The 27,252-nt window shown below is 39.4% G+C and overlaps 1 protein-coding gene across 3 annotated transcripts; it reads left to right on the forward strand.

Moving 5' to 3' along the window:
• The first annotated feature begins 1,034 nt into the window (after positions 1 to 1,034).
• LOC132538611 (zinc finger protein 709-like) lies at positions 1,035 to 26,896 on the forward strand. 3 transcript variants are annotated; one of them, XM_060191335.1, is made up of 5 exons: positions 1,041 to 1,178; positions 18,251 to 18,380; positions 22,917 to 23,043; positions 23,219 to 23,276; positions 24,707 to 26,896. In XM_060191335.1, the coding sequence occupies exons 2-5, from the start codon at positions 18,366 to 18,368 to the stop codon at positions 25,770 to 25,772; spliced, it is 1,266 nt and encodes a 421-aa protein (XP_060047318.1). In that variant the 5' UTR covers positions 1,041 to 1,178; positions 18,251 to 18,365; the 3' UTR covers positions 25,773 to 26,896. The 3 variants fall into 3 exon arrangements, with proteins under 3 accessions (XP_060047316.1, XP_060047318.1, XP_060047317.1); XM_060191334.1 differs by lacking the exon at positions 1,041 to 1,178 and adding an exon at positions 14,003 to 14,121; XM_060191333.1 differs by lacking the exon at positions 18,251 to 18,380 and having other exon boundaries at positions 1,035 to 1,178.
• The last annotated feature ends 356 nt before the right edge of the window (positions 26,897 to 27,252 follow it).

A 27,252-nucleotide genomic window follows, 5' to 3' on the forward strand; every position in this document is an offset into this window, starting at 1 on the left:
TTAATGTCAGCTACCTTTTCCTGACAGATGTGTGCATTTGTGGGCAGCTTAAGGAAAACAGCACCCCTCCCTCTGCACCCTTAGAGGAAGCCAGGGGAAGGGAGCTAGGCAGGGGCCTGAAGCACCAGCACTCCCTCTCTACCCAACCTCAAAAGGTCATAAAATGCAGACATGAGCCCCTCAAGACTAGGGCTGAAGCACATCACCTGAGGGCCCTGTCCTTCCTTCAAAGGGACTATGAAGCTTGGAAGACCAAGAGTGTCTCTGTCTTTTTTCTTAAATTTATTATATTTATTTATTGGATAGACACAGCCACCAATTTAGAGTAGCAGTGGATAGAGAGACAGAGAGACACCTGCAGCCTTGCTTCAACACTCACACAGCTTTCTCCCTACAGGTGGGGACCAGGGGTTTGAACCTGGGTCCTTGTGCACTGTAACATGTGTGTTCAACCAGGTGCACCACCAACTGGCCCCCCTTTCTCTGTCTTGAGCAGAGCAGAGCAGAGCAGAGCAGAGCAGAGCAGAGCAGAGCAGAGAAGAAGGGCTCAGGACCAGCAGGCAGCCTCCTGGTCAAAGGAGCCCACTGCACTCCAGGAGCCAGGCTGTGAGCAGGCTACAGGGTGCAGTTTGCACACTGGGCACAGCAGCAGCACCAAGATCCCAGGGTGTGGGGTCACAGAGCTGTGGCTCCTACAACTAACCAGCATGGGACAGAACAAGCAGAAGTAAGCTAACTGGGTGAGGAAGCTGATGGAATTGCAGGTTTTTAACAGCTGAAACGTCTAGAGTACTCCAGAGAAAGCTTTGCCAGCCATTTCTGGCTTTAATGGTTCTCCAGACACAGCCTCTATAGAAGTTGATAGGACAGCATTCCTGACACTTAGAAATCTCTGGTTTCCATTGGGTCTGAACATTATCCAATCAGAAGAGTAGTTGTGTGTGGCAAGGGCTTCATCCAATTAAACTCTGAGACAGTGGACATGGACCAATGTGGGCTGCTGGTGGGCGGTGCTCCAAAATGAAAGCAGACACTCCCGGAAGTAAGAGACACTAGCAATGGATCCTGTGTTTCTGGGATGCTGCTTTTCTCTACTTTTCTCTCAGTGCTGTTCTCATCATCTGCCGACTTGGACATTGGAGAGGAGACTTGAGCAAGTTCAGACTGGACGGGATATTGTGAGTGTGGCTCATTGAGGCTGAGATTGGGAGGGTTTGCTTGAGACTTGCTAGAATAGTCCGGGATCAGAGTTGGGCAGTAGCTGCGGGTTAAGCACACGTGGCAGGAACCACAAAGACCAGCAGAAGGCTCCGGGTTTGAGCTCCAGGCTCCCCACCTGCAGGGGAGTCACTTCCCAGGCGGTGAAGCAAAGTAGATCTGCTGGTGTCTATTTTTATCTCGCCCTCTCTGTCTTCCTCTAATTTCTCCATTTCTCTTCGGCCTATCTAACAATGACGACATCAATAACAGTAATAATAACTACAACAACAATTAAAAACAATTGCAACAAAAAGGAAAATAAATAAATATTTATTTAAAAAAGAGAGAAAACAATATTCCTGGAAGCAGCCCTGTGTCTGGGCCTCTGCCTTGTCAATCCACCATCTTCACCTGACACCAGGACTGGATTCCTCTTGGGCTGTCCTGATTCTCTGTGGGGGAGTTAAACACAGTGTGCTTTTTGGAAAAGGAGGTGGATCGCCACTGTTCTTCTTCTCCTCCTTCTCCTTCTCCTTCTCCTTCTCCTTCTCCTTCTCCTTCTCCTTCTCCTTCTCCTTCTCCTTCTCCTTCTTCTTCTTCTTCTTTGTTAGAGAAAGCCAGAAATTGAGAGGGAAGTGGGGATTAGAGAGGGAGTGAGTCAGAAAGATCCTGCAGTACTGCTTCACCACTTGCGAAGCTTTCCCCTGCAGGTGGAGACTAGCTCCTTGAACCCAGGATCTTGCACACTGTAATATGTGCTCTCACCAGGTGCAGCACCACCCAGCCCCCTGTGATCAGATTTTAATGCAGTGTTCTCCAGTGTGACCTGAACACTGGTGTGTTCAATTCTAGTTAGTTCAGTTCTAAAATGTGCTATTGTACAACAAATAATGGACATAGATATTTTTCAGTAATAGAGGGAAAGTTTCCAATTATTTAAGATTATAAAAGTGCACTATGGGGTGTCGGGTGGTAGCAGAGCTGGTTAAGTGCACATGGTGCAAAGCACAGCAGCATAAGGATCCCAGTTTGGGCCTCCATCTCCCCACCTGCAGGGGAGTCGCTTCACAGGTGGTGAAGCAAGTCTGTAGGTGTCTATATTTATCACCCCTCTCTGACTTCCCCTCCTCTCTCCATTGCTCTCTGCCCTATCTAACAATGAAAACATCAGTAACAATAACAACAACAAAAGGGCAACAAAAGGGAAAATACTATTTAAAAATATATTTTTAAAATGTACACTAATTTTTCCCCCTATTTCTCCTTGTACATATGTGGAATTAAAGGTTCTGTAGATTGTTTATGCATTTGAAGTTGGAGGACTTTGTATCATTAATGGGAAAGTGTCAAAGTGTCAAGAAATCTTTTGGGGTCTGCTTATTTTTATCACTGGCTGAGATTCCCAGCACAGTGCCTGTAGGAATGAAGCAGGTGATTATCTGCAGCACTGACAAGGATGTTGTTAGGGTACTAAGTCATGGGCCTCATGATGTAACAACAGGATTATTATTTTTTTTAAAGATTTTTAGAAATATTTATTTCCTTTTTGTTGTCCTTGTTTTATTGTTGTTGTAGTTATTATTGCTGATGTAATTGATCTTGTTGGATAAGACAGATAGAAATGGAGAGTGGAAGGGTAGGGGAGAGAAAGACACCTGCAACCTGTGAAGCGAATCCCCTGCAAGTGAAGGGGGGGGTCTCAACTTGGTCTCAACAAGGAAGAGAGAAATTCAAAATAAAAATGGGGCAGTTCATCTTGGCTACTATAGATAATTAGATGCATTCTAGTCTCCATATAAAGCACTTGACTTTTCTGGCCTTCTGCTCTACTTACCTACTGCTTACTCAGTGAAGGTCAGTCTGACCTTCTTTATCTCTATAGGGACTGAATTCAGAAACTGTGGTTGAAAATCCAATGCTTTAGCCACTGTGCCACCTACTGGAACATGGTATATTTATTTATTTATTTTGTCTCCAGCACATCTGTATTTTGAAGTGACTATTTTTGTTTGGGGGATACCCCCATAGAGATCTTAAAAATGTTTTTTTTTTTTCATAACACAGAGAGAAACTGAGAGGGGAGGGAGACAGGAGAAAGAGACTGTAGCAGCACCATTCATCACTCATAAACTTTCTTCCCGCAGGTGGGCACTTGGCACTTAAACTTGAGTCCTTTCATATGGCAACATGTGGCCTTAACTGGGTGTGCCACCTGCTCAGCCCCCCCAAATTCTTTATTTCTAAAAATAACTAACCAAATAAAGAAATCCATCCTATTGGGGAGCTAGAGTAAAAAACATTTACGGTTAGCTATGAGTTGACAATTCTTAAAGCTAGGGAATAAGTGCATACATATTCCTCTAGAGCTACCTTTACTTTGGAATATGCTTGAATGTTTGCAAAACTCTCCCAATGTCTCTATAAAGCTGGTAAAAAAATAGAGCACGATTCCTTATGAAGCCTCCACACTGAAGAAGAGCATGTCCCATAGTTCTGTAACATCATTTGTGCATGCAATCTTTCTTGGCTGGTCCAGGTACTCTCACTCTTCCTGAGACTATTCTAAGGTCACACCCATGAGAGTCAGTGTTCTCTCCCCATCTGTGAGTAGAGAAGCTGGTGCAGTCAAAGCTGAGGACATGGGTCATGTTCTGAGCTCACAGTTTGGGTTCATGGTCTGCAGGACTGTCACAGAGGCACTGTCCCTCCTTAGTTAGGAAGCAGTGGTTGTGCCAGAACATGCAGTGAAGGGGAGAGGGTGGGATGGATATAAGGGACTGCTACCACTGATGTCCTTCTCGGGCATCTGCTTGAGGAGAATCGGGAGGCCCAGGAGTTCCAGACCCAGAGCAACATGCAGTTATAGCAGAAAAGGCAGAGGTAAGTTTGGGGTGACTCTCCACAGACCCAAAGAGAGGGGGGCCAGGGGATCCCCAGTCTCTTCTCATATTATTCTCCCTACTTCCATGCTCCTCACACTTCCTCTCTGTGGAGGTTGAAGGAAGAGCTGTAAAGGGTAGGTGCACAGGTCCCTGGTGTATCCAGAGCACATGGAAAGGGAGTTCTAGCAGAGGCTGTGAGCCCTGGAATCAGGTGGCAGGAATTAGTGACATTCCCTTAAAGGATCTGGTTGGTGTGACAGAGCAGAGAGATGTTACAGAAAGTTCTCAGAGTATGGTATTCTGGAGGGAAATTTCTGTAGAAGTACAACAAAATGAAAAGCTGGGGAGCTGGCAGTGCAGAGTCACAAGTGGCTATTCCAGAAGGGTGAGGGCAGGGACACACATGAGGCCCTGCCTCAAACCCTGCCTTCTGCAGGCCAATCCATGGCACAGGGAGTTAGTGAGGAAAAGACAGAGCTGCCCATCAAACAGGGTCTGTGCCCTCCTAGGGAAGCAGAATCCTCATCCTGGAGTTGGTTCTGTGGGCTTCGGAGAATACAGGCTGTGTAAATAAAATTAAATTTATAAACAAATAATAATAGCTATTGCTTTTATCATGTACAGATATTAATTCAGGATTTCAGAGAGAATTCTCATTCCCATAGTTTGTTTTTTTTAATTTTTGTTAGTGACTTAAATTTTTTTTTTTTTTTTTGCCACCAGAGTTACCGCTGGGGCTAGATGCCTGCACTACCAATCCACTGCTCCTGGAGGCCATTTTTCCCATTTTTGTTGCTGTTGTTGTTGCTGTTATAGTTGCCATTGCTGTTGTTGGATAGGATAGAGAGAAATGGAGAGAGGAGGGGAAGACATAGGGGGAGAGAAAGATAGACACCTGCAGACCTGCTTCACTGCCTGTGAAGTAACTCCTCTGCAGGTGGGGAGCTGGGGGCTCGAACCAGGATCCTTGTGCTGGTCCTTGTGCTTTGTGCCACATGCGCTTAATCCATTGAGCTACAGCCTGACTCCTGACTTTTTAAGGTAATAGTGGCATGATTCCACATTGTTCCCCCTACTCATCTGTGGTCCTGTCCTCTACAAAGGAAACTACAATAGTTCTACTGTGTCACAGATTAGGGTTGATTTTGTGTGTGAGTGTGTGTGTGTGTGTGTGTGTATGTATGTATGTCCATTTTTTAAAGATGTTATTTGTTTATTAATGAGAAACATAGAAGGAGAGAAAAAGAACCAGGCATCATCTTGGTACATGTGCTGCCAGGGATTGAACTCAGGACCTCATGCTTGAAAGTCTGATGCTTTATTCACTGTGCCACCTCTTGACCACGTATGTCCATTTTTTTCGATGGTCCTGCCTTCACTTCTTTTAGATGTCACTGTGTATACACCTATCACTACTTATGAATACTGTCCCTTTTTTCTTCCTTTCTTTTTTTTTTTGTTTCTTTTCCTCTCTCTCAGATTAGTAAAACAGTGCCTGACTTTCTCTGGTGCTTTCCAGATCTGCTTCTCTTTCAGTGATAGCACAGAAAACAGAAATTCCTGGTGACAAACATTTCTTGTTCAGAGGGTCTAGAACCCTCTGGTTATCTCCCAATCTTTTTCTTGCTCTGGGAGTATGAACCAAAGTTCTTTTCAGGGGTGCAAGAGGAAGGATCCTTGGTTTCTGTAATTGCTTCTCTACTGGACATGGACATCAGCAGGTCTATCCATACCTCCAGTCTATTTCTATCTTTTGTTAGCAGGGTAGGACTCTGGAGAGGTGAGGTTCTGGGTCATGTTGGTGAAGTCGTCTGCACGGGGAGGTCAGAATGGAATCATAGTAGTATTTCCAACTCGGTGTCTAAGGCTACAGTGTTTCTGTGGATACATCAGCTGTGTTGGATGAAGTTTGTTTAGTTAAATAGCTGTCAATCTCTGTTGTTTTGGGGGACAGTCTATGTGTCTGTTACTTCAAGGCCACACCTCTCAGAAGTCCCAAGTGTACATTTCTAAGTAGGTACTGGTGTATGGGTCAGGGGTATACCTTTGTTATTGGAATAACAGAGTAAATGTACAAAAGAATTATTTTTGAATATTTTGGACAAATTTATGGCACATATAGAGAGAAATGTAAACTGATAGATGGCAACACGATTCTATTTACTTGATCATTGTTAGTAGAGCACTGCTGAACTGCAGCTTTTGGTAGTTCTAGGGACTGAAACTTGGGACTTTTATAACTCAGGCAGGAGTGTGTTTTTATATGACTACTATGTTATCTCCCCAGTTTAACATAAGTCTTAGGCAGTTCTTGTTACTACACAATAATTTATTATTGTGTAGCACTCTTTAGCTCTGGCTTATGTTGGTGTGGAGGATTGAGCCTGGGAGTTTGGAGCTTCAGGCATGAGAGTCTCTTTGTACAACCATTGTGCTATCTACCACCACCAAAATTCTTCCATAAGGTAATGCAACATACTAATATAAGTAAAATATAAAGTGCTATATATAATTCTTTCACTTGAATGAGAAAATTTAAACAGACTTCAAGAAAAATGTAGAGATTTCATCTTAATACAGGTCATTTGAACTTTTCAGCTCACCTGAAATGACACATGGGTCTACATACAGACACTATATAAAGCAATGTTCTTTGCAAAATTTAAAAATAGAAGGAAAATGGGGAGTCAGGCGGTAGTGCAGTGGGTTAAGTGCACATGGCGCAAAGCACGAGGACCAGAGTAAGGATCCTGGTTCAAGCCCCCAGCTCCCCACCTGCAGGGGAGTCACTTTATAGGCGTGAATCAAGTCTGCAGGTGTTTCTCTCCCCCTCTCTGTCTTCGCCTTCTCTCTCCATTTCTCTCTGTCCTATCTAACAACAACATCAGCAACAACAATAAAAACAAGGGCAACAAAAGGGAAAATACATAAATAAGTAAATAGAAGGAAAATGGAACAAAAAAAAGATATCAACATTAATTTGATGTAATAATGTTTATGCACTCATCTGTCCATTTAAAAAGAATTGATATATGCATCAAAAAAGGCAGATGATGGGAATAAGATACTCATAGTTTCATAACAATGTCTGTAGAAGGGGCTGGGCAGGGACACTCTCAGTTAAGCACAGATATCCCCAAGTGCAAGATTCTGGGTTCAAGCCCCCACTTCATGAACAGTGAAGCAAGTCTGCAAGTATCTATTTGTCTCTTTCCCTTTCTATCACTCCTTCCCTCAATGTCAATTATCACATTACCAGCCCTGATAGCTTTCCCCTACATCTCATTCTTCTCTCTTGTAAACCGTGCTTGAGCACAGTTCCATGTAGTACTTGTATGTAGACCCATGAGTCATTTCAAGAAAGCTATAGGTCACATGACTTGGATTAAAATGTAGCCTCTACCTCTTATCTGATCATTGATTAAATTTTCTCACAAGGTAGAAAGATGCTTTTTTTCACTTCATAGATTATTTCTATTAGGGTTGCATACAGTCTGTAAAACAGAATATGTAGTAATTAGAACTGTTTAAATAGACTAGTGTTTACATATATCACACTATATTTGTATCTATAATTGTTATGTCACTGAAAGACACCCACAAAACTTCCTTTAGCTGATATGATATTAGTCACCACAGACATCCCATTAGTATCGCAATCCAGATGTAATCTGTGTTTTCCTAAAATGATTCATTCTGTTTAGTTCTGATTATAAATACAATGGTTATTTTTATCAGATTATATATATTTTTTCAAAATTAGATACAACTATTGCCAAAAATGTACAGAAAAAAAATTTAAAGATTTTATTTCTTTATTCATGAGAAAGGTAGGAAGAGAGGGAAAGAACCAGACATCAGTTTGGTCCATGTGCTGCCGGGGTTGAACCCAGGACCTCATGCTTGAGAGTCCAATGCCTTATCCACTGCACCACCTACTGGACCACAACACAGAAATCTGTCACCAGCATCAGCTCCTCCATCTTTGAGTGGAATTGCTCACCTTTTGTCTGCTGACTTAAAGATTTCTACCCAGATTCAGTGACTACCATGTAATAATCAGATCTCTCCATGGATCAGGAAGTTGTCCATAGTAGCTATGCAAAGAGTGATAAAAACTGATCTTTACATAGTCACATGATCTATATGTGACCTAAAAAGCAGTATGAATGTTCTGAGTTTCATTATACTTGGACACATTTTGATTATATTCTGTGTGTGAGGAGAGGGGGCAAGAATATGAGCGTAAATTCTACACATGAGAAAGTATTCAAGAATTAGAATTTAAAGAATTGCTGTTGAAAAGTTAGAATGATTGCTGTGAGCATACAAGTTTATTTAGAGGGAGTCAGGCTTTAGCACAGCAGGTTAAGCACACCTGGCACAAAGCACAAGGATGAGAGTAAGGATTCTGGTTCTATTCCCGGGCTCCCCACCTGCAGGGAAGTTGCTTCACAAGCTGTCAAGCAGGTCTGCAGGTGTCTTTTTCTCCCCTTCTCTGTCTTTGCCTCCCCTCTCCATTTCGCTCTGTCCTATCCAACAACATTGACATCAATAACAACAACAATAATAACTACAACAATAAAACAATTGCAACAAAAGGGAATAAAATAAATATAAAAATAATATAATTGTGTAAGTATTTATGTTTATCTTAATTGGTTGCTGGCTATCTTCATAAAACACAGAAAAATAATAGACATCTAGGTGATGTGACACATTGAATTCATACTTTTCTCAGAGTCTTTGGGAATACGAGTGCGTTATAATACCATTATTTTCTTTGTGCTAGATGTGAATTTTTTGCTTCCATCTCATCATACTTCTTTCAAAAAGCCATATAGTAATGAATCCTGATTTTGTGTGAAGCAAGACAAGATCACTGTAAGTGAAAATATATGTCTTTCTTCATTTAACTTATTTTATTTCTCATAATTCCAAGGCTTTTTATTAGTGATTTGATATTGATTTACAAAATTATAAGGTAATAGGTGTGTAATTTCGCACCATTCCCACAAGCAGAGTTCTGTGTCCCCCTCCCCTTCATTGGAAACTGCAGTAGTTCTCTCAAGTTCACAGATGTGGGGTGACTATTATTTCTATAATTATATTACATTTAAATATATTTGCCCATTCTTTCCCTATGGTCTTGCCTTCTCTTTCTAAGTCCTACCAAATTGGAGAGAGGGGGAGAGAAAGAGGAGAGAAAGATAGGCACTTGCACACCTGCTTCACTGCTTATGAATCGAGGCCTCTGCAGGTGGGGAGCTGAAGGCTTGCACCAGGATCCTTATGCTGATCCTTGAACTTTGTGCCACATGCAATTAACCCGCTGTGCTGTGCCCGACTCCCCTCTATTATATTCTTAGTAGGTGTTGTATTCTTCTTTTATACAGTGTGTTTTCAATGACTTATTTAAAATTTTTTGGTTATTATTAGTGATTTAATATTTCTTTTTAAGGTTATATGACAATAGGGTTATATTTCCATATAGTTCCCACTGCCAGGAAGAATTCTATGTCCCATCCTCTCCACTGGAAACTGCAGTAGTTCTCCTAAGGTCACTGATATGGACTGGTTCTGTAAATATCTATCTCTATATTTTTCCCTTCTCCATTTTTCAGTGGTACATCCTTTATGTCTTTTCTAGTTCACTAGTTATATCTATATCTATATATATCACTATACAAATATATGTACTTATAAATATATGTATTTATAAATTTTGTTTAATCTTTATTTACTAGACAGACACAGCCAGAAATTGAGAGGGAAGGGGGTGATAGGGAGAGAGACAGAAACACCTGCAGCCCTGCTTCACCACCCGTGAAGCTTTTCCCCTGCAGGTGGGGCCTGGGGACTCGAACCTGGGTCCTTGCACACTGTAACATGTGCACTCAACCAGGTGTGCCACCACCTGTATTGTATACTTTTTATTATCACAGCATAACTGACATTATCATAAACAATGAAACCTTCTCTCCTCTGAATTTCTAAAAGACTATTTTAATATCTAATCATCTTATAGTAGCATGATTTTTAAAAATATGTATCTATACATATCTCAAAGCCTTTGATTTTCTTTTCTCTTTTAAATGAGCATTTATTTAAAGGGCGGGGGTAGATGATAGCATAATAGTTATGCAAAGTGACTCTCATGCCTGAGGCTCCAAAGGTTCAGGTTCAATTCTCCTTACCACAATAAGCCACATCTGAACTGTGCTAGGTAAAATAACTGAATATATATACAAATGTTTACATATAATATGTAATTTTATTTGATAGGACAGATAGAAATTTATAGAAAAATTTATGGAGAGATAGGAGACAAAAGAGACACCTGTGGTGTTTCTTCATTGCATGTGTGGCTTTACCCTTACAGGTGGGGATGAGGGACTTGAACACAAATCATTGCACAAGGAAATGTGTGCACTCAATGTGGTTTGCCACCACCAGACACATTATTGATTTTATATTTTTTAATTTTTTACTTATAAAAAGAAACAGTGACTAAACCATAGGATAAGAGGGGTACACTCCACACAATTCCCACCACCAGAATGCTGTATCCCATCCTCTCCCCTCATAGCTTTCTTATTCTTTAACCCTCTGGGAGTATGGACCCAAGGTCACTGTGGGATGCAGAAGGTTGAAGGTCTGGCTTCTGTAATTGCTTCCCCACTGTGATTTGCTTAAATTGTGTTAACTGCAAGAAGATGTTGAGACAAAGTTTTATGTCCCAGTAAAACACTCAAAAGGCTCATTTATACTCACTGTCAGAGAGGGTATATGAGCAATGATTAAGTGTAAAGATATCTCGAGTAATGGTGGGAATATTCATTATTGTCCAGAACCACAGCTAGAGAACTGGATGATTGAATCCCAATATAGGCCACTTATTGACAACTAAACTTACACTAGTAAGTTTATATCCTATGATGGTTACTTCTCTTTGGAGTGAGAATTTTCAGCCATGGACATAGCCACCAACTTTCAGGAAAGGACATTAGAATCAGCAGAGAGGTGTATCTCTCCTGATTAAGAACTGGATTGACCAATCAAAATGTATACCAGACTCCTTTATTCCTTATTCCTCTAGTCACTTAATCATCTTTCTCCAATCATAAAACAGATATCTCAATTGAAGATTCACCACTGACCAAATTGAAGTACCAAATTTGAGTCCTGGTACTGTCCATGCAAGATCTGTGAGGTTTTCTGCTTTCTCCCTGCTATAATATTAATACATACAACTAAAAAATTAATTAGGGGGTTGGGTGGTAGCACAATGGGTTATGCGCACATGGCGTGAAGCACAAGGACTGGCCTAAGGATCCTGGTTAGAGCCTCCAGCTCCTCAGCTGCAGGGGAGTCGTTTCACAGGTAGTGAAGCATGTCTGCAGCCGTCTGTCTTCCCTCCTCTCAGTCTACCCCTCCTCTCTCCATTTCTCTGTCCTGTCCAACAATGACGACATCAATAACAACAATAATCACTAAAACAATAATGAAAAAACAGCAAGGGCAATAAAAGTGAAAAATTAATTTAAAAAATAAGAAAAAAAGAGTAATTAAAAATAGAATAGCTGGCAGGGTCTTTTGACAGTATTTCAGGAGATACTCCCTCCAGATTCATTGAATCTATTTGATCAGAAAGACCAGGAAATTCATTGGAGAATATTCAACCCCCCTCCACACACATCCTGTGGGCTTTTGCACAGTTCCATTGCCCAATATGTTAAAAAAAAAATTAGTCTAAATATTGAAATAATGATAGCAGATATATATTTTTTCTGTTTCTAGCAGAATATTGGGACAGTAAATATCCTAAGAGAGAGGCTAGATTTGTAGCCCCTTTCAGGTTTTTGCACCAAAATGTTAGAATTACAAGATACTGAGGGGTGTGGTTAGATAGCATAATTATTATGCAAACAGACTCTCATGCCTAAGGGTCCAAAGTCACAGGTTCAGTCCCATGTACCACCATAAGCCAGAGCTGAGCAGTATTCTGGGGGGAAAAAACAAAAACAAAAAAAGATGCTGAAATTGAAGCAAGTAGAATCAGGAGTGTAGACAAATGTAAGTTTACCATAGTAACCAAGGGGGGAGGTGAGAAGCACAGATGGGTATCAAGAGAGCCCAGCCGGGCATGGGGAGAGCTAAGATGTCCAAAGTGAGGCAGGGTATTGGTCCTTATATAGAGTCAGTCCTGTTATTATTTCTGGCATGGGAAGGAACATGGCATGTTTCATAGGATTTATGATCCATTTCTGGCTGGATGTGTCTGGTGCAGGCAGGACTAAACCTTTCTGTGTGGGTGAGGGGTCTGCTTATTCTCAGCATCTTCAGTCTGTTTGAGCAAGATAAATTCTTCCTGTGGAGTAGGGGGTCAGGCATCAGCATGTTTTCTTCAATCATTAGGGAAAGGCTGATTCCACCCTGTAAACCAAGGTAAGATGTTCTTTAAGGAATTATGATGTCTGTAAAAGGAATTTGAGATACTGACACCATTTTAAATTTGGCAACAGAGGGGTGTTCATGTCCTCAATGGCAAAGAGAAAGGTCAGAGCATAATGGCAATGACTGCAGTGCCTGCAAAATGGAAGGCATAGCGTCAGAGACTATGACTAAGTCATTCAATTCAGGCAAATATTTTAAACTATAACAAAAAGAAAGATATGTTTAATTCCTGTTTTGAGGGTCCAGGCAGTGGCACAGCCAGTTGAACTCACAGGTTACCATGTGTAAGAGACGGAGTTCAGCCCTTGTTCCCAGTTTCAGGGGTAGCTTCATGAGTAGGGATGCAGTGCTACAGGTCTCTCTCCCTCTCTGTGTCACCTATCCCTCTAGATTTCTCTGGGTCTCCACCCAGCTAATAATAAGATCGTTCCAATTTTAGTATATGTGCTGCCAAAGCGAGCACAATAAAAAAATCATAAAGGGAAAAATATCAGTGCTCAAATGGATTTCCTTGTGCCTTCATTTATTTGTTTTTTAATATTTTGTTTGTTTATTATTGGATAGAGACAGAAAGAAATTGAGAGAGGAGGTGGAGATAGAGAGGTACAGAGAGACATAAAGGCACCTGCAGCTCTGCTTCACCGCTCATGAAGCTTTCCCCCTGCAGGTGAGTAACTTGTCCCAGGGGCTTGTCCTGGGACCTTGTGCTCTGTAATGTGAGCACTTAACCTGGTGCACCACCAACTGGCCCCTGTGCCTTCATTTAATGAGAAGAAAAGTGCCAACTCCTTATATAAATAAGAGCCCAAGAACTATTGCTTCCACTTTGTACAATATAAAATAATGGAGAAAACTTCTTAGGCATCTTTATGATTCATTTAAATTAATTTATTGAGAATCCAGGGCCTTTCCATCTTTGGTTTTATCACTCTATGGTTATATTTTCATTCAGATAGAGAGACAGTGAGGCCGACCCAGGGTCATGCACAAAGCAAGAGAGGCACCCTGTACAGAGATCCCGTCCTCAGGCCACTTTTATGGTTTTAATCACTGGATCCTGGTTATCTCTTTTTGAAGCTAAAGTATCAATTCATGATTACCTTCAGTTAATTAAAATTTTAATCATGGGTGGGGGTATAGCATAATGGTTATGCAAAGAGACTTTCATGCCTGAGGCTCTCAAGTCCCAGGTTCAATCCACCACACCACCATAAACTAGAGCTGCGCAGTGCTCTGGTAAAAAAAAAAAAAAAAATTTAATCATTATTAAACATACCTGACTTTTACAGGTGACATTTTTTATTTATGTATTTTATTTTATTTTTTATTTATTTTTTATTTAAGAAAGGATAAATTAACAAAACCATAGGGTAGAAGGGGTACAACTCCACACAGTTCCCACCACCCAATCTCCATATCCCACCCCCTCCCCTGATAGCTTTCCCATTCTCTATCCCTCTGGGAGCATGGACCCAGGGTCCTGGTGACATTTTACAGGATCGCATTCGAATCTGACCACAAGTGTAAGCAAGTGGTGGCACAGGAACCCTCATTGTCACAGCTCTCCACACTGCATGGACGAGTGAGTATGAGTTCATGAAAGTTTTCAACTTATTTTGGGAGGCAGGATATTCTAAAAAACACTTCATGACTAAGCCCAGAACAAAAAGGAGTGACAACATAAAGACCACTAAGGCGAGGGTGTAGTGAGGGGCAACTGACCAAGGGAGTTTAAAAATAATCACCAAAAAGGAGAAATAGGAACAGCTTTCTTTTTTTTTTTTTTTAAGATTTTATTTATTTTATTAATGAGAATGATAGGAAAAGAGAAAGAGCCAGACATCACTCTGGTACATGTGCTGCCAGGGACTGAACTCAAGACCTCATGCTTGAGAGTTTAGTTACTTGGTCACAGTGCCACCTCCCGGACCACAGGAACAGCTTTCTTATTCTACATTTACTGTCAATCTCAGTGGGCTCAATGAGAGCAAAGCAATCAGTGTTCCACTGGACATAGCTGGAGGCTGCAGGGTGCTGAACATCCATGCTGAATCCCCAACCTGTGCCAGGGGCCAGCCCCAGCAGGTTATTAGTGTAACCTGAAAGAAGAGAGGCTTCAGCTTAGAATGAGGAAGAATAAGAGATGAGTGAGTTGATGCTGAATCAAGCTCAAGCAGACATCTCTGTCATACTTAAGCAGAACTTTATTTTTATAGTCTTATAAAGCTTAGCTCATTAAGAGCTAAAAATCACCAAGCTAATTAAGAATTAAAAATTAAATTAAGAATTAAATTAAAAAGAAAAAATTAAATTAAGAATTAAAAATTAAAAGAAAAAATTAAGAATTAAAAATTAAAAGAAAAAATTAAATTAAGAATTAAAAATCACCAAGCTAATTAATTTTAGCTCTTAATTTAGCATTAAGAGCTAAAATCACCAAGGCTTTGATTATTAATACAAAAATCACCAAGGCTTTGGTCACTAATACATAAATCACCAAAATTTTGATTATTAAAACAAAAATCACCAAGTAAGAACAGCACAGGTAGGGAACACCTCCTGCTTTGTGGAACATTCACATTCCAGGGGCACTTGTCTCTATCTAATAATAAATAAATAAAATAAGAAAAGAAGTACATCTAAGTTTTCCGAAGGGCCTCAGTTAACTTCAAGGTTTTTAGTATTAGCTTGTTTTCTAGTTGCAGTAGGGATATCTTAGAGATTATCTTTTACTTGGCTTACATTTCAGCCAATTGTCAAGGTATATACTGGAAGCTGCCAGGTGGTGACCATGTTAAGGTCTTGCTAGAGATTAAAATTGAACTGGTAGACTCTATTTACTACTTAGTATATGGCTACTTAAATCACTAGAGAGCAGGATGAGAAAAAGTAGGGGTAGAACAGAAGGTATCTGGGATTAAGAAACACTTAGGTCAAGAAACTTTAGTGTCAGGAGTTAGGGTTAAGCACAGGTGGCACAAAGCAGAAGGACTGGGGTAAGGATCCCCGTTTGAGCCCCCAGCTCCCCGCCTGCAGGGGAGTTGCTTCACAAGCTGGGAAGAATGTCTGTAGGTGTCTACCTTCTCTCCCCCTCTTCCCTCCTCTCTCCATTTCTCTCTGTCCTATCCAACAAAAACAACATCAGTAACAACAACAATAATAACAACAAGGCAACAAAAGGGAATAAATAAATATTTAATTTAAAAAATCTAGTGTCGGGAGTCAGGGTTAAGCACAGGTGGAGCAAAACAAAAGGACCATCATAAGGATCCCAGTTCAAGCCTCCTGCTCCCCACCTTCAGGGGAGTCCCTTTACAAGCTGTGAAGCAGGTCTGCAGGTGTCTACTTTTCTTACCCCCTCTGTATCTCTCCCTCCTCTCTCCATTTCTCTCTGGACTATCCAACAATGACATCAGTAACGACAATAATAACTACAACAATAAAACAAGGGCAACCAAAAGGGAATAAATAAATATAAAAAATGAAAAGAATCTAAAGTGTCATCATTATCCTTTCAGGTCTGAGTCTAGTTAGAGTATTTTTTAAAAATATTTATTTATTCCCTTTTGTTGCCCTTTTTTTTACTGTTGTAGTTATTATTGTTGTTAATGTAGTTGTTGGATAGGACAGAGAGAAATAGAGAGAGGAGGGGAAGACAGAGAAGGGGAGAGAGAGAGAAACCTGCAGACCTGCTTCACCACCTGTGAAGCGACTCCTCTGCAGGTAGGGAGCCGGGGGCTCAAACTGGGATACTTACACAGGTTATAGCGCTTTGTGCCATGTGTGCTTAACCCACTGTGCTACTGCCCCACTGCCTAGAGTATTCTAAGCATTTTTTTTGAGCATAGATTGCCCATAATTATAGAAGAAAGGGGATATATATATATATATATATATATATATATATATATATATAATATCAGATTTGGACTGGGTTGTATTATTATGTGGAAAACAGAAATGTTATGCATGTACAAACTATTATATTTACTGGCAACTGTAAAACATTAATCTCCCAATAAAGGGAAAAAAAGAAATAGTATTCGGAAAGGATCCCTTTGTTAAGAAAGATCTCACCAGGAAGTCAGACTGGAGCCAGGAGTTAAGTGCACTTGGCATAAAGCACAAGAAGCAGCTTATGGATCCAGGTTCGAGCACCCAGCTCCCCACCTGCAAGGGGGTCACTTCACAGGCAGTGAAGCAGATCTGCAGATATCTGCATTTCTCTTCCCCCTCTCAGTTTTTCCTTCCTGTCTCCATTTCTCTGTCCTAACAACGATGACATCAATAACAAGAACAATAACTGCAACAACAATAAAAACAACAAGGGCAACAAAAGGGAAAATAAATAAATATATATAAAAAAAGATTTCTCCAGATGAAGAGTAGGAGATTGATTTGACTTCTCAGGAGACTTGAGAAGTAGCTGTGTGCTTTGTATGGCAGCATAGAGAGAAGTCACTCAGTTGTGACTAACAGGAAGTACAAGTAAAGTCTCAGTTATACCAAGATCAGAAGCAGGAACTTTTAGAGGAGTATAGGTTCTTTATAAATGACAATAGTTAGTTATTATTAGAACCAAGTTGGGAGCTTGTTTACATATGACAGCCCAGTTGCTATAACTGACAATATATTTTTATTCATATGCTGTATACATCCTAATTAGTAAGAACACATCCAAATTCAAATCAATATCTAAGGCACTGGCTGAATAAAATGATTATGATGTCTTAAGTTTTATAATTTTAACTTGCTTAAACAATCGAAGCCCAGTATCACAACTCAATCAGAATACATCATTGAAACATCAAGTGATGAGACTAAACCTTTACATCTAATGTCAAATCAATTAAGGACAACACATTGTTTTTTTGTTTGTTTGCTTTATTTATTTATCACTGGGGCTTGATGCCAGCACTACAAACCCACTTCTCCTGGAGGCCATTTCTTCCATTTTGTTACCCTTCTTGCTGTGATTGTTGTTATTGTTGTTGCTGTTGTTGGACGACACAAAGAGAAGTTGAGAGAAGAGGGGACGATACAAAGGGGGAGAAAAAGATAGACATCTGTAAATCTGCTTCAGTGCTTGTGAAGTTCCCTACAGGTGGGAAGCTGGGGCTTGAACTGGGATTCTAAAGCCAGTTCTTGCACTTTGCTCTATATGCATTTAAAAAGCCATGACAGCCTTGTGACCTCTGCCCATCTCTTAGTCCTTGTATGCATCACTGTGAAACATTTTTGCTCAACTTTTCTTTATGTATAAAAGGGAAATCCTTTTTTAAAAAATATTTACTTATATTCCCTTTTGTTGCCCTTGTTGTTTTTTATTGTAGTTGTAGTTATTGTTGTTGTTACTGATGTCGTCATTGTTAGATAGGACAGAGAGAAATGGAGTGGGGAGGATAAGACAGAGGGGGGAAAGATAGACACCTGCAGACCTGCTTCACCACCCGTGAAGTGACTCCCATGCAGGTGGGGAGCCAGGGGCTCGAACTGGAATATTTATGGTCCTTGCGCTTCACACCATGTCCACTTAACCCACTGCACTACTGCCCAACTCCCAAAAGGGAAATCTTACACCACATCAGGGGCCAGGAGCTATTTGTATTGACTAATTCTGGGACTGGTGTGCCATATATAAAAACTGTTTTCAAGTAATCCCTACGTATCCTGACTTTGTTTACCAATTCCCACTTTTACATTCCCTGTAGGTGTAGTGCTTGCTGTCAAGCCAAGAGGCGTGGCTTGTGGATTTAAATCACAGTCTGAAGATACTGCTTCTTTTAATTTTCTGGCCTGAAAGGAAATTGAGGGAAAGTGGGAGAAATGATAGTTTCTCAGGTAAATGACATATGCCATATCTGATTCTTTTTCCTCTTGAGTAAGTTGTATTTTAATTTATACATGCATTTTATGTTATGTTCATTTTGCTGCTTCTGATTTGCCTGAATACTTCTCTTAAACACTTATTTTGTCACCAGTTTTTGCTGCCATGATATATAAATACAGATATTAGGTAGATATGACAAAAAGAGAGGAGGGAGGTAAAGTGAAGAAACACCACAGTATTGTTCCTCCATATGTATATTTTCTACTGTGTCTGCCACCATGAAAATCCTTTTAAAGATTTTTTTTGAGTTTCATACCCAGATATCAAGTTTAAATCACTCACACCACACAAAGACGTGAAGAGGGAAACTTCATTAGTGGTACTGTGGTTTCTTTCCCTTTTCTTCCTCTCATTCTGTGTAGGAAATAATAAAATTATTCCACTAAGAGAAATATAAGTTCATCAGAACATACCTTCTTATACCTGAAGCCTTTAATTCCTTTCTGACCAAGCACTCTATAAGGTATGAAAATTCTTAGCTTGATGGGTAACCCCTGTTAGGCATATAAGTTACCATGGGAAAGAACCCAGTTTCAAGTTCTGCTCTCCACCTGGATGGGGGTAGGGGTGCTTTACAAGCAGCCAGGTAGGTCTTCAGGAGTCTGTCTTTCTTTCTCCCTCTCTGTCTGCCCCATTCCCTGTCAATTTATCTCAGTCCTATTCAATTACAAATAGACAAACAGGACAAAAAAAAGAAAATCTTTGCCAAGAGCCACAGAACTATAGTGCTGGCACCAATATTGGCAGCAATAGCCCTGGTGGTAGGGGGGAAATTCTCATCTAATTGGGGCATACAACAAAGGAAAATGCTTTCTTTTCACAGCTTGAATTAAGGCCATTATTCCAATATTTCTATTGAGAAAGGTGTCTGTTCTGCTATATCAGATGGTTCACATAATTCACTACCCTGACCCAAGAAATTAATGCAGTGTGGTGCCATTATTCATGTGTTTGAAAAATTGTGATATGCAAAACATGTTAGGGAGACTTGTTCTATCCCATTCCTTCATTTCTTTTATAAACATTTTTCTTTTCCCAAGGTACTACCTTGCACAAATGTAATATCACCTTTCCTGGGCTACTTGTTTATTCAGAGGTACCACAGCTCTTGTGCTCCCCACTTGCTATGGTGCCATATGCTTCCAGGTCTGGAACTTGGGTCTTATCCAAGCCAAGGCATACTCTCAAACTGGTGAAATCTCTCTTTGGTCCTCTCCTTTTAATTAATTTATTTTATTTTTATTAGTCATTTCATACTGATATTAAAATTATAGAGTACCCAGGGCATAAAATTCCACAGTGTTCTCACCACCAGAGTTTTATGTCCCCATTTCCTCCATTTGTGACTTCAGTGATTCTAGAAAATATGGGTTGAATGTTATTTCCACAAATACATAACTTTTACTATGGCCCTTCTCTTCCTTTCTAAGTATCACCTATATCAATAACTACTTCTGAGTGTTATTCTTTTTTTCCTCTTTTCTCTCATTGTCCAAATAGAATTGGGTTCCAGAGCCATCTAGTCATATTTCCCTAACATTTCCCCCCCTCTGGGAGTGTGGACAAAAACTGTTTATGTGATGCAGAAGGTGGGAGTTCTGATTTTTGCAGTTGCTTCTCTGCTGGACATGGACATTGGCAATTTTGATCTATACCCCTAACCTGTTTGTATCTTTCCCTACAAAGGTAGGACTCAGGAGAATTGTAGTTATAGGGCACACTGATGAAGTCATCTATCCAGAGTATTAAAGATGGAATCATAGCATCTGCAACCTGGTGAGTGAAAGGCAGTAAGACATAAAGCAGAACAAAATGTTTAGTAAACAGGAACCAGAAAGTAAGATTAGAGCAGATTATAATAGGAATTTTAAAGTATAATGAAGCTATGTAGTCTTCTTTAGGTATGTTTCTAGGGGACCATGATTTGAGTGAGTTTTGCTTGAACTTGATGTAACATGGCGATGGACCAAAAAATATTGTTTGTGAAGGTGACATCAGAGTTGAGAACAGAACTAGAAAACCGGACTAAGGCAGAGAGTAGTTCCCAAACCTGATAGTAGTGACCAGTAATGGTGGAGGTATTAGAGGTCTTGGGCCATCATATCTATGGGGAAATCCAAGGAATCCCTGATTAATGGTGCTCTCCTTTTATCTAATTTTATTTATTTAACTTTAAGGAGCAAGTATGTTTTTTTTCTCTCTCACAAATAGATACTGTTATTTTTGGATCCAATTCTAGACATTAAGTATGTGCACTTACTTGGAAGTTGTCCTGTAGTGTCAGTCATATGTCTTCTATTTTTTGTTTTGTTTACTTTAGTTTTTTGTTTTAATTGTTATTTATAAAATGGAAGTATTGACAAGACTATAGGATAAGAGGGGTACATTTCCACACAATTCTCACTCCCACAACTCTGTATACAATCCCCTCCCTTGATAGCTTCCCTGTGTCTTATCCTTCTGGGAGGAAGGACCCAGGATCATTATGGGCTGCAGAAGGTGGTAAGTGGCTTCTGTAATTGCTTCCCTGATGAACTTGGGTGTCTTCCATTTTTTAAGCCACAAAGTGACCTCCAATTTAAGTCATTTTTAAAAGTTTTCCCTTTTAAAAAAATTATATTTATTCATTTATTGTATAGAGACAGCCAGAAATTGAGAGGGAAGGGAAGATAGCGAGAGAGACACCAGCAGTCCTGTTTCTCCACTTGTGAAGCTTCCCTCCTGCAAGTGCGGACCAGGGGCTTATACCTGGAACTTATGCACTATAATGTGTTCCCTTTATCCAGGTGCACTACTATCTGGTCTCTTTTTTGCTTTTAATTAAAGGTTTATTTACTTTATGAAAGAAAGTGAGACCACAACTCCCCTCAGTTCTAGAATTAGGGGATGATTGGTATTTAACTTATAGCTCTTTGGGGCTTTACGGCTGAAAGTCTGATGTTTGTGCTCACTGTCCCCAGTCATTCTCATTTCATCAAGATTAATTAATTAATTAATAAAGATTAATTTTATTTACTACATATGAATAACAATTTCACAGGGCACGGACGTAGGGTGAGAGAAAGAAAGATTGAGATAGAACCCATAACCCCATTTTGGTACATGTTCGGCATAGAAAAAAAATCTCAGGCACTCAAATCCAGTAATCTACAAATTGAGTAGTTTCAGATTTACTCATTTGAAAAACTTGGTAGTCCTACTACTCCTAGATATAAGAGGATTAGGAGGTAGCTTAATCCACAGGACATATATTTTTTTAAATATTTATTTTATTTATTTATTCCCTTTTGTTGCCTTGTTTTATTGTAGTTATTATTATCATCATTGTTTGATAGGACAGAGAGAAATGGAGAGAGGAGGGGAAGACAGAGAGGGGGAGAGAAAGATAGACACCTGAAGACCTGCTTCACCACCCGTGAAGTGACTCCCATGCAGGTGGGGAGCCAGGGGCTCGAACTGGGATCCTTACGCTTGCCGTTGCACTTTGCGCCACCTGCCCTTAACCCACTACGCTACTGCCCAACTCCTCACAGAACATATTTTACAAAGAATGAAGACATGAATAAAGTTTCCCAACCACCATATGCTTGTGCCATGCATAGGCAAATAATTTCACATGTGGTTGAGTGATACTATAATACCTGTCCTATTTGCTTAGTCTCCATATTTCTCCCTACCGCTCTTTCCCTCTATTTGGAAAGAAAAATATGGTTTTTCAGCACTCTCGTGTCATTATGCTTTTGCAAGTTTTACTCATTCCTCACTCTCATCCATGTAGGATGTAAATGACTGCATTGAAGAAGAAAAATTTGGGAAGACAACATAATTATTGCTCAGAAGACTTTAATGCATGAGGTGCTACAGCCCTAAATCTAGTCTGCAGAAATAATATAAACCAGAGCTTAGTAGTGTTCTGTCTCCCCATGATACCTCTTTTATTAAACATTGTATTAATATAATATTAAAATACTATGGTCCATATAATTTGAGTCAGAAATGTAGCTCACTCAAATTACTTGCTTCTTTGGCGTGTGCATGGTCCTCAGTTAAGCCAGGCCTCAAGCACACTGGGGCTTCAGTGCTGGGGTGTCTTTTCTTCTTTCTCTTTTTCTTCCTAAAATTATAACATGGAGCTCTACAGCCTCAATGATGAAAACATAAAAAAGTAAAGAAATCAAGTTGTTCACTGAATGCTCTCCTAAACCTGACTCAGTTATGCTTGGACCTGTTTCTCCACGTTTCCAAGTGCACTTCATAGTAACATCACTGTCATATGAGATTCCAGGGATTGGGCTCAGGACCTGATGACAGCACAAAGCTGTACTCACTGCACCAATTAGTATATCACATTCTAGACCATGAGAGTGGGATATTTGATATGTTTGGTGATGAGACAATCACTGACTTCATAAAGTAGATCATGGATGTCTAATCTGCTATCAGTATGAAGTGTTTTCTCATATAAATAAATACACTGTATGTTTTAGTGCTCGGTGACCTATGAAGATGTAACAGTGATATTCACTCAAGAAGAGTGGGCACTATTAAATTCTTCAGAGAAGAAACTCTACAGAAATGTGATGTGGGAAAACTTCAGAAACTTTATGTTGATAGGTAATTATTATAATATTAATTCATTTATCAATGAAAAGACATACTTTTTCCACCATTGTTCACCAATGTATGCAGAGATTATGTTAAGTGAAAGGGGCATGATTGTGATTGTGACTCATGAGGGATCAAAAATTCAATATATCTGTATCCTTTATAATACTTTTTGTATTTTTAGGAAAGTTACAAGAGGACTATTCCAACAAAGAGCAGTATAACCACCAAGCAAGTAAAAGGTGTGAATCTCATTCATAATAAAATATACTGTCCTACCCAGAAAGCTACTGTGAACTTCTCTGTGATTTGTTACCTTCATGATTTCCCTAAATGAACAGACACTTATGGGTTCCTCCCAAGTGTGTGCTTTCTAGTATTTCATCTATTGCTTGGCTCCTGCAATAATACAATCTTTTTAAAGAGAATTTATGATGACATATAAATAGATAATTCTTAAACTATTTCATAAAAATGATACCAAGAATAGCTTATGGAATAGTTTGCAAGTGACTCAAATAATGATAGATGTGATGTATATGCCTGAGGTTCTCATTTAAATCACTGGCAGCACATGTAAGAAAATGGTGTTCTGGATTATCATTTCTTTCCACTTCATGAAAAAAAAATCTCACAGATAAGAAAGAAATGGAAACTTTTAGAACTAGGGCAGAAGGGAGTTAGGTGGTAGCACAGCAGGTTAATCTCACGTGGCACAAAGTGCAAGGCCTGCCTGGTTTGAGCCCCCAGCTCCCCACCTGCAGGGGAGTCACTTCACAGGTGGTGAAGCAGGTCTGCAGCTATCTTTCTCTCACCCTCTATCTTTCCCTCCTCTCTCCATTTCTCTTTGTCCTATCAAACAATGATGACATCAATAACAACAACAATAACTACAACAATAATAAAAACACTAAGGTCAACAAAAAGGAAAATAAATAACCGTAAAAAACAAACAAAAAATAAATAAAGCAAAGAAACTCAGTGTTTACAAAGTAGGACACTTGGAAACATTAAGCATATCTCCCTTGTATGAATATCTATGTTTTTATAATGTTTAGAGAGAGTTTTAATAGAAAAATTAGTGATTTCTACAAAAAATTTTAACACTGAGTCAGGCGGTAGGCAGCGGGTTAAGCTCACGTGGCGCAAAGTGCAAGAACGGGCATAAAGATCCCACTTGCAATCTCTGTGGAGAGTCGCTTCACAAGCGGTGAAGCATGTCTGCAGGTATCATTCACTGTCTTTCCCTCCTCTCTCTATTTCTGTCCTATCCAACAACAATGACATCAATAACAACAGCCATAACTACAACAATAAAAAAAAATAAGGGCAACAAAAGGGAATAAATATTTTTAAAAATTTCAACATAAAGATAAAACTTACCATTGACAAGAAGTACTTCATTTAATAAATACAGTATTGCTGTAAGTATATTATTGGTTGTGGTTTAACTCACTTATGTATTATACTATTTAGTATTAAGCAGCTTTTTTTCTTTTAAACTATAAGAGTATGTAATTTTAATTATTATTGTCAGTATAAACATTTTTAGTCAAATGTACTGATAATGTCTATGAATATTGGATGTTTATGTATAATAATGACCTGCATTTTCTTAATAAAGTATTTTTTTCATTAGAATATCATTAAATAAATTCTCACTGTCTTCCAGTAATAGAGTGAAAATCTCTGAGGCCAAAGAACAAAGTCAAAATGGTGGGAAGCCTCAAGAATCTGAAGTATACAACAAAGTATTCACTTATTCCAGTCAACATAAAAAACACAAAAGAACTCTCATTGGGAAGAAACACTATGAATGTAAACAATGTAGCAAAACATTCCATGAATCCAGTGCTCTTCAGACACATGAAAGAATTCACAGTGGAGAGAAACCCTATGAATGTAAACAGTGTAGTAAAACATTCTGTCAAACCAGTGCTCTTCAAAGACATGAAAGAACTCACAGTGGAGAGAAACCCTATGAATGTAAACAGTGTAGGAAAACATTCAGTTGTTCCAATCATCTTCAGACACATGAAAGAACGCATAGTGGAGAGAAACCGTATGAATGTGAACAATGTAGGAAAACATTCATTTGTTCCAGTCATCTTCGGATACATGAAAGAACACATAGTGGAGAGAAACCCTATGAATGTAAACAGTGTAGGAAAACATTCAGTCGATCCAGTCATCTTCGGATACATGAAAGAACGCATAGTGGAGAGAAACCCTATGAATGTGAACAATGTAGGAAAACATTCAGTTGTTCCAGTCATCTTCGGATACATGAAAGAACGCATAGTGGAGAGAAACCCTATGAATGTAAACAATGTAGGAAAACATTCAGTCGATCCAGTCATCTTCGGATACATGAAAGAACGCATAGTGGAGAGAAACCCTATGAATGTGAACAATGTAGGAAAACATTCAGTTGTTCCAGTTCTCTTCGGACACATGAAAGAATGCACAGAGGAGAGAAGCCCTATGAATGTAAACAATGTAGGAAAGCATTCAGTTGTTCCAGTCATCTTCGGACACATGAAAGTACACACAGTGGAGAGAAGCCCTATGGATGTAAACAATGTAGGAAAACATTCAGTCAATCCAGTCATCTTCGGAGACATGAAAGAATTCATAGTGTAGAAAAACCCTATGTATGTAAACAATGTAGTAAAACATTCAGTTGTTCCAGTGCTCTTCAGAGACATGAAAGAACTCATAGTGGAGAGAAGTTCTAGGAATGGAAACAATGTAGTAAAGCCTTTAGTGATTCCTCTACTCATCAGGTACTAAAATAACTCACAGTGGAGAGAAAGCCTATGGATATAGATGGTGCAGTGGAACATTCAGTCAATTCAGTCACTTTTAATCACAAGAAGTAATGCACAAAGGAGAAAAACCCTAGTAATATAGACAATAAAGAAAACCTTTTAGTTATTCCATTACTAATAGAGCATATGAAAATAGGCACAGTGTTAAACAGTAAGTTTGGTACTCTTCAGTCATATGAAAGTGCTCACAGTGCAGAGAAAACAAGTAAAATTTTAAAAATAGAGATGATATTTTCTTAAACTAGTGAACCCATACCTATATGCTTGTAAGGAATGTAAGTATTTCAATTCTTCATCTTTAATATTTTTTTAAATTATTTTTTATTTAAGAAAGGATAAATTAACAAATCCATAGGGTAGGAGGGGTACAACTCCACACAATTCCCACCACCCAATCTCCATATCCCACCCCCTCCTCTGATAGCTTTCCCATTCTCTATCCCTCTGGGAGCATGGATTTTTTAAATCTTTCTAAATAAGTATTTATTCATGTACAGTGATAGGGAGAGATACAGAGAGAATCAGAATTCCCTCTGGTACATGTCTGTGCTGTTGGGGATTGAACTTGGGACCTCCTGCTTGAGAGTCTAAAACTGTATTACTGCACCACCTCCTTGACTATCTTCATCTTCAATTCTAATACATAGAAATGCCCACTTGGTACTGAAAGTCTATTAATATGAAAATGATTAAATATTTAAATAGAGTGACATTTTTCACACATATAAATGCACTAGCATTAGAAACAAGACCTTGGGAGGTAGAGCCAAGATGACAACTTGGAGGCAGCTGCTAGCATGAGCTCTGACAACAGTGGCTGGATAGGTAGGATATTACACAGTCAGCAGGACTGGGAAAAGGGGATCCTAAGTGTGACACCAAGGAGGTGAGTATACCTCACTCTTAGGTTAGAAAACAGGAAAAAGAAAGGAAATCTTATGATTTTTCCTGAAGCGCACCCCTCCCCCCACCCCAAAACCAGACCCCAGGGGCTGGAGAGCTGCTACTAGCAGACTCCCTGCTGAACTTTTTTGTTGAGCAAGATTCCTGGCCAAACGGGTGTCATTCCAATTATTTTCCTATTTGATTTCCTTCTCTCTTTTTCTAAGTGGAAGGAGCTCTAATTGAGTAACAAAATATCTGACCAATCAGAGCTTCACCCCTGCCTGGGAAAGAGAAAGAAATCAAAGGAATACAGATTGGAAGGGAAGAAGTCAAGCTCTCACTATTTGCAGATGATATGATAGTATACATAGGAAAACCTAAAGAATCCAGCAGAAAACTACTGGAAGTTATTAGGCAATATAGCAAGGTGTCAGGCTACAAAATCAATGTACAAAAATCAGTGGCATTTCTCTATGCAAACACTAAAACTGAAGAAGAAGAA

Source organism: Erinaceus europaeus, chromosome 5 (genome assembly GCF_950295315.1).
Source record: "Erinaceus europaeus chromosome 5, mEriEur2.1, whole genome shotgun sequence".
Taxonomy (NCBI): Eukaryota; Metazoa; Chordata; class Mammalia; order Eulipotyphla; family Erinaceidae; genus Erinaceus; species Erinaceus europaeus.